Source organism: Malus domestica, chromosome 05 (genome assembly GCF_042453785.1).
Source record: "Malus domestica chromosome 05, GDT2T_hap1".
In the NCBI taxonomy this organism is placed as follows: Eukaryota; Viridiplantae; Streptophyta; class Magnoliopsida; order Rosales; family Rosaceae; genus Malus; species Malus domestica.
In genome coordinates this window covers 997,974-1,006,105 of record NC_091665.1, presented here as the reverse complement: position 1 = coordinate 1,006,105, position 8,132 = coordinate 997,974, and the positions used below count along the sequence as shown (strand labels likewise).

The 8,132-nt window shown below is 41.4% G+C and overlaps 1 protein-coding gene across 1 annotated transcript; it reads left to right on the top strand.

Annotated features, from left to right (window-relative positions):
* Nucleotides 1-865: 865 nt before the first annotated feature.
* LOC139196637 (secreted RxLR effector protein 161-like) lies at nucleotides 866-1,564 on the top strand. Its single transcript, XM_070823016.1, has one exon. The coding sequence runs from the start codon at nucleotides 866-868 to the stop codon at nucleotides 1,562-1,564; it is 699 nt and encodes a 232-aa protein (XP_070679117.1).
* Nucleotides 1,565-8,132: the final 6,568 nt, after the last annotated feature.

The window sequence follows — 8,132 nt, the reverse complement described above, 5'->3', positions numbered from 1 at the left end:
TAAATATGGTATAAACAACTCTGAAAAGTGGTTGGAAGCTATGCAATGTAAGCTAAATTCGATGAAGAACAATGAGGTATGGGAATTAGTAGAGCAAAAGGAAGAAATGAAACCAATAGGGTGTAAGTGGGTATTCAAGGCAAAGAAAGATTCAAATGGAAATGTGGAGAGACACAAAGCACGACTTGTAGCCAAGGGATTCACTCAAAGAGAGGGTGTCGATTACAAAGAAACTTTCAGCCCTGTGTCAACCAAGGATGCGTTTAGGGTGATCATGGCGATTGTTGCTCATTATGATTTAATTTTACACCAAATGGACGTTAAAACTGCGTTCTTAAATGGTGATTTAGATGAGAATATATATATGAGACAACCATAAGGGTTTATAGAAGAAGGAAAGGAGAAACTAATCTGCAAGTTGAAGAAATCTATCTACGGCCTCAAGCAAGCATCGAGACAGTGGTATCTTAAGTTTCAGAGGGTGGTGAAAGAGTATGGTTTCATTGAAAATCCCTCTGATGCTTGCATCTACATGAAGATCAGTGGGAGCAATTTTATCATACTTGTTCTTTATGTGGACGACATTCTCCTTGCCACCAATGCTGCATGTTTGTTAAATGAAACTAAAACATTCTTGCAGAAGAATTTCGAAATGAAGGATCTCGGGGAAGCAACATATGTTCTTGGAATTGAAATTAAAAGAGATAGAAGGAGGGGATTACTAGGGCTGTCACAAAAAGGATATATCGAAAAGGTTCTTAAAAGGTTCAACATGTCTTCTTGTGGAACCATAGAAATGCCGATCTCAAAGGGTGATAAACTAAGCAAGTCTTAGTGCCCTAAAACCGATTTAGAGAAGAAAAACATGGAGGAAAGACCATATGCTTCTCTTGTTGGAACCCTGATGTATGCACAAGTGTGCACACGACCTGATCTTGCCTTCAAGATAAGTGTGCTTGGCAGATTTCAATCTTGCGCGGGTGAAGCTCACTGGAATGCAGCAAAAAGAGTTTTATGGTATCTCCAGAAGACCAAAGAACACATGTTGGTTTACAGAAACACTGATAATCTTGTATTTGAGGGTTATAGTGACTCAGACTTCGCTGGGTGTCCAGATGATCTTAAATCCACATTGGGGTTTGTTTTCACAATGGCAAGCGGTGCTATTTCTTGGAGAAGTGTAAAGCAAGCGAATGTGGCAGCTTCGACCATGGTGGCTGAATATCTTTCTTGTTGTGAAGCCATTGATCAAGCTATTTGGTTGAAAAATTTCATCCCAGGTCTGAAAGTGGTTGATTCAATTTCAAGACCAATTCAGCTTTTCTGTGACAATAATGCAGCCATATTCTTCACCAAGAATAACAAAAGATCTTCAGCAACAAGGAACTTGGATATTAAGTATCTTATTGCTCGAGAGAAGGTGATGGCTGGATTAATAAAGATCAACTACTTAGAAACTGGGGCTATGATTGCTGATCCTTTGAACAAGGCTGTACTAGTTTCAGTTTTCAAGAAGCATGTCGCAAAGATGGGTGTTTTGGCAAGTTTCGATGCAGCTGACTAGTGGGAGCTAAGTATTATTTAAAGAATTTTCTTGTTTTCTAGTTGCCAAGGTTGTTTGTTTATCTTATTTAAAGACTACTAAGGATTCTTGACTAATAAAGTTGAAACTGTGAGGTTGTCAAAGTTTTCCCTTCAATATGCAGTTTAGTCGAGAATGTTCGTATATATTTTTATTTGCATAATGGTATGACAATATGTGCAATTGTTATCAAGATTAACAACCATCAAGATGAATTATTTTTCAATTCGAAGGAGGACCATGTATTAAGATGATGATAAATACATTTGCAGACATTTTCAATACTATAATTTCATATCTCGTTGGGGTTTAATGTGTTAGTCAGCTTTGTAAATGTGATTATGGGAATATTATTCAAGATAAAGAGTATGTTACCTTTTAGTCCTTTACAGATGCTGGTTAATGACCTAAGCCTGGAATCATGATTTGTGTCAATATTGATTTTGTGGCCATTTAAGAATAATCTCGCATTAAGGTTAGCAATGGTTAACCAAGTGTACCTCTAGTGAGAGAATGTAAGTTCTGATGAGAGCTATATACTTGGTTAGCACTTGTTATTCACGTGGGAATATTAGAGATCAAGATTGACAATGTTTCTGAGCTGATAAGGAACATGTATGTTAGGATTCATTAGCCGGAACATTCATGATATTACTAGAAGTCTTTCTAGCTAATATGAATAAAGGAATTCATAGTGATAAGGTTGAGATCAATCAGGATTACTCAATGGGAAGAGTCCTAGTTGATTACCACTATGTATGGTATATGTATTAGGGTCTCTGCACTCTCTCTGATTACGCAAGATTACAGAAACTCAAACCCTATTCTTGAGACCTTGCATACTGAAGAGGAGAGCTGCAGAAGAACTCTAATCCCAACAAGCATGTCATCGTCTACAGGTAAGTGGTTAACTTGGTACTGTGATATAATATTCAAAGTTCATAATCAAATTCTCTATATGTTTTACAGGGAAGCCATGGAGATGATGGAGCTGGCAAACACTATTAGTGCAAACTCACTCGGAGAAAAAGAAAAAGAAAAAACAGGAGAACAACAACAACAAAGCCTTTTCCCACTAAGTGGGGTCGGCTATGTGAATCCTAGAACGTCATTGCACTCGGTTTTGTGTCATGTCCTCCGTTAGATCCAAGTACTCTAAGTCTTTTCTTAGGGTCTCTTCCAAAGTTTTCCTAGGTCTTCCTCTACCCCTTCGGCCCTGAACGTCTGTCCTGTAGTCACATCTTCAAACTAGAGCGTCAGTAGGCCTTCTTTGCACATGTCCAACCCACTCATTCCTAATCTTATCCTTTCTCATGAGCCTACACCTCCAACGAAGCATCCTCATCTCCGCTACACCCATTTTGTGTACGTGTTGATACTTCACCGCCCAACATTCTGTGCCATACAACATCGCCGACCTTATTGCCGTCCTATAAAATTTTCCCTTGAGCTTCAGTGGCATACAACGGTCACACAACATGCCGGATGCACTCTTCCACTTCATCCATCCCGTTTGTATTCCATATATTCTGTTTTTGATCGGCTTAGGCGAAGACCTTTAGATTCCAACACTTCTTTCCAAAGGTTAAGCTTCGCATTTACCTCTTCCTGAGTTTCATCTATCAACCCTATATCGTCTGCGAAAAGCGTACACCAAGGAATAACATCTTGAATATGTCCTGTTAACTCATCCATTACCAATGCAAAAAGGTAAGGACTTAAGGATTGTTGATGCACAAAATCAGTGAGAACTTTGGTACAACAGAAAGTATTAAGTTTGTGACCTTCGCTAGATTGCTCCAGTCATTAGTGTGGATAAGTATGTAAAAGGATAGAGACAGGAGAGCAAACACAAGATGTACGTGGTTCACCCAGATTGGCTACGTCCACAGAGTAGAGGAGTTCTCATTAATTGTGAAGGGTTTACACAAGTACATAGGTTCAAACTCTCCTTTAATGGGTACAAGTGAATGATTTAGTACAAATGGCATTAAGAAATATTTTGGGAGAATGATCTCCTTTTATAGAAGAGAGTTTCTAGCCTTGTTCTGACATTGACACATGTCGTGTTGTGATTGGCTTCTGATGTTGACACGTGTCGCACTTGCCTTATCTGTCTTATAGGTAGATGTGGCATCTTCTCTGGAAGTACTCTTCCTCCGTCCAGGGGTGGTATCTTTAACTGGTGGAGATGCACAAGGTAATGTATCAATTTCATTTGAAGCTTACTTGTAGTTTCAGGCTTGGTCAAGCGCGATACAAACCATGTAGCAAGAGTCCCCCAAGTCGCCGAGCTAGGGGATCTGCTGAAAGAGGTGACAGACAAGGTAAGTAATCAGAGCTCCAAGCAATCACTCCCAGATCAGAAGTTTGATTTCGAGTTCCGGCTGATTGTTCTTATTCTCCTTATCTTGCAGGCAGCATGAAGGATAAAAAGAAGAAAAGAAGAAGAGATGATATGAGATACTTTTGCTTTTGAAGAAGTAACTTTCCACAGGCTTATTCTTGAACTGGGCTGGAGGGTTTTCTGGTTACCTCCAGAGTATAAGGCCGACTGAAGAATTTGAGGGTCAAAACAAGTCCATCAAATCTAGAGTACGTTTGACCATGCTGATATGGGATACTTTTGCTGTTGACAAAGTAGTGGAAGTATCGACACGTGTTCAGTTACACTTGTCTCCACATGCTTCCTTGTATCCTTCTCACTTGCCCTATCTGTTCCTCAGGCAGATGTGGTATCTTCTCTAGAAGCATAAGATGTTGAAGATGAGTACTCCGGAGCAATGCCAGGTAAGTAATCAGGTAAGGGGTTCCAGGCAGTCAGTTCCTGACTGGAAGCTTGATTCTAAGTGCTGACTGATTACTCTCTTTCTCCTTGTCTTGCAGGTAAGAATAAGGCCAAAGGAAAAGATAGGGAAAAAGCATGATATGGGATACTCTTGCTTTTAACCCTGATGATATGAGATATTCTTGCTCTGGTGTAGCTTGTTTGCAGAGGTATTATCGGGGGGAAAGAAAGCTGAGTATTTCGAGAGGCTTCTTTGGGAGTGCCCTCTCAGATATGAGGAAAGGTTGAGCATTTTTGCAGGTCTGCCTGTCCGTTGAGGATGGAGGTCGAGATATATAGGAGTCTCCCTAACAACAAGTAGTAATGCTATTCCTTTACCCTTCTTGGTCATAACACTGTAGTGGGAGCTGCCAGCTTCATGTGTTTTAACTCTGATCTGTGGTATCTGGAAAGCTGATGTTGCGTGTGAAGATTACAGACAAGCTTTATCCAAGGAGATCTGGCTCTCGAAGTTGAGAAAGCGATGCCTCTTCGGTTTTCGAACAAGTGATCCTGTTGGGGATCTGGCTCTCGAGATTCGGAGAACGGTGCCTCTTCGATTTTTGAGAAAGCAATCCTGCCGTTGTTTTTTCGATTTTTTAGAAAGTAATCCTGTTAGGAGTCTGGCTCTCGAGATTCGAAGGGCGGTGCCTCTTCGATTTTGGAGCAAGCAATCTTGTTGAGGTGTTTTCTCGAATGTGAGTAAAGGTTGGGCATTTTTGCTAGTCTACCTTGCCACAGAGCACAGAGGTTGACACACAGGGACTTTCCAATTATCCAACAGTGGTGTTATTCCTTACCCTTGTGGGTAATAATATGGTAGCTAAACCTTCAAACTTTATGTGTCTAAACTTTGTTAGTGCTGTTTCTTTGCTATTTTTTTACCCTTCTTGGTCATAGCGATATAGTGGGAACTGCAAGCTTTACGTGTCTAAACTTTGTCAGAGATCTTTGACAAAGTTATCTGTGGTACCCATGAGCTGATGTTGTGTGTGGAAAGTGGATGATTGAACAGTAAGATTCGCGTGCTTTCTACTTCACCAGAAATCTTCGACAGATTGCCCGTAATTTTCGCAAAGCTAAGTGTGCATGTGACAGGTGCTGACAAGGCTGAGAAAGCAGGTGCCTCTTCGATTTCTGAGATCGGCCCTCGTGGTCTCTGAGCAGCCCAGCTTTTGAGAAAGCAAACGCCTCTTCGATTTCTGAGCAGGCGCCTCTTCGATTTCTGAAGCTCCGTCGAGTGTAGATTTTTATAAAGGCTGGCATTAAGTTCCAAAGCACACTTGAATCTCCACCAGTAGAAGCTTCATTCTTGCAATTCTAAGATCTTGATTTGTCCGACCTCTTCTCTCTTCAACACCTTTGAAAATGTCTGGCCCTTCCGACCGTTGTTTTGACTTGAACCTTGGTGAAGATGCAGCCGCGCCTTCTCTAGACAACATATGGCGCCCATCCTTCTTATCCCCTACTGGTCGTCTTACCGTTGGGGATTCTGTGATGAAGAATGATATGACCGCTGCGGTGGTGGCCAGGAACAATCTCACTCCCAAAGATAACAGACTTCTTTCCAAATGGTCTGATGAGTTGGCTGTTAAGGATTCTCTAGCTCTCAATGTTTAGTGTGCAGATTCTGTGTCGAATATGGCCTAACGCCTATTTGCTTGAACCCGCCAAGTTGAATCATTGGCGGCTGAAGTGATGAGCCTCAAGCAGGAGATTAGAGGGCTCAAGCATGAGAATAAATAGTTGCATAGGCTCGCACATGACTATGTTACAAACATGAAGAGGAAGCTTGACCAGATGAAGGAATCTGATGGTCAGATTTTACTTGATCATCAGAGGTTTGTGGGTGTGTTCCAAAGGCATTTATTGCCTTCGTCTTCTGGGGTTGTACCGCGTAATGAAGCTCCAAATGATCAGCCTCCGATGCCTCTTCCTTCTAGGGTTCTGTCCAGTACTGAGGCTCCGAGTGATCAACCTCCGGTGCCTTCTCTTTCTAGGGCTCTACCGACTGCTGAGACTTCTCCTAAGCAACCTTTGTGAATGCCCTCTCTTGTTTGTTTATTTTGACTCATGTATATGTACATATTTGTAACTTATCGGAGATATCAATAAATAAGCTTTGCTTCATTTCAACGTATTGTATTAAATACACCAAAGCCTTCTTCACTAAGTTGTTTGAATTTTTCTTTTGTTGAACCTTGTATGTTGAAGCTTTGTGAGTGAAGCATGTAGGTTGAGGTAGTGTTCCCTTAATTTCTCGAGTGAGGAAAACTTCTCGATTGGAGACTTGAAAAATCCAAGTCACTGAGTGGGGTCGGCTATATGAATCTTAGAACGCCATTGTGCTCGGTCCTGTGTCATGTCCTCCGTTAGATCTAAGTACTCTAAGTCTTTTCTTAGAGTCTCTTCCAAAGTTTTCCTAGATCTTCCTCTACCCCTTCGGCCCTGAACCTCTGTCCTATAGTCACATCTTCGAACCGGAGCGTCAGTAGGCCTTCTTTGCACATGTCCAAACCACCGTAACCGATTTTCTCTCAGCTTTCCTACAATTTCGGCTACTCATACTTTACCTCTGATATCCTCATTCCTAATCTTATCCTTTCTCGTGTGCCCACACATCCAACGAAGCATCCTCATCTCCGTTACACCCATTTTGTGTACGTGTTGATGCTTCACCGCCCAACATTCTGTGCCATACAGCATCGCCGGCCTATAAAATTTTCCCTTGAGCTTCAGTGGCATACGACGGTCGCACAACATGCTGGATGCACTCTTCCACTTCATCCATCCAGCTTGTATTCTATGGTTGAGATCTCCATCTAATTCTCCGTTCTTTTGCAAGATAGATCCTAGGTAGCGAAAGCAGTCGCTCTTTGGTATTTCTTGATCTCCGATCCTCACCCCTAACTCATTTTGGCCTCCATTTGCACTGAACTTGCACTCCATATATTCCGTCTTTGATCGGCTTAGACGAAGACCTTTAGATTCCAACACTTCTCTCCAAAGGTTAAGCTTTACATTTACCCCTTCCTGAGTTTCATCTATCAACACTATATCGTCTGCGAAAAGCATACACCAAGGAATATCATCTTGAATATGTCCTGTTAACTCATCCATTACCAAAGCAAAAAGGTAAGGACTTAAGGATGAGTCTTGATGTAATCCTACAGTTATGGGGAAGCTTTTGGTTTGTCCTTCATGAGTTCTTAAGGCAGTCTTTGCTCCTTCATACATATCCTTTATAGCTTGGATATATGCTACTCGTACTCCTTTCTTCTCCAAAATCCTCCAGAGAATGTCTCTTGGGACCCTATCATACGCTTTTTCCAAATCTATACAGACCATGTGTAAATCCTTTTTCCCCTCTCTATATCTTTCCATCAATCTTCGTAAGAGATAGATTGCTTCCATGGTTAAGCGCCCTGGCATGAACCCGAATTGGTTGTCCGAAACCCGTGTCTCTTGCCTTAATCTATGCTCAATGACTCTCTCCTAGAGCTTCATTGTATGACTCATTAGCTTAATACCACTATAGTTCATGCAATTTTGTACGTCGCCCTTATTCTTGTAGATAGGCACCAAAGTGCTCTTTCGCCACTCATTTGGCATCTTCTTTGTTTTCAAAATCCTATTGAAAATGTTAGTGAGCCATGCTATACCTGTCTCTCCCAAAACTTTCCACACTTCGATCGGTATATCATCTGGGCCCACTCTTAAAAA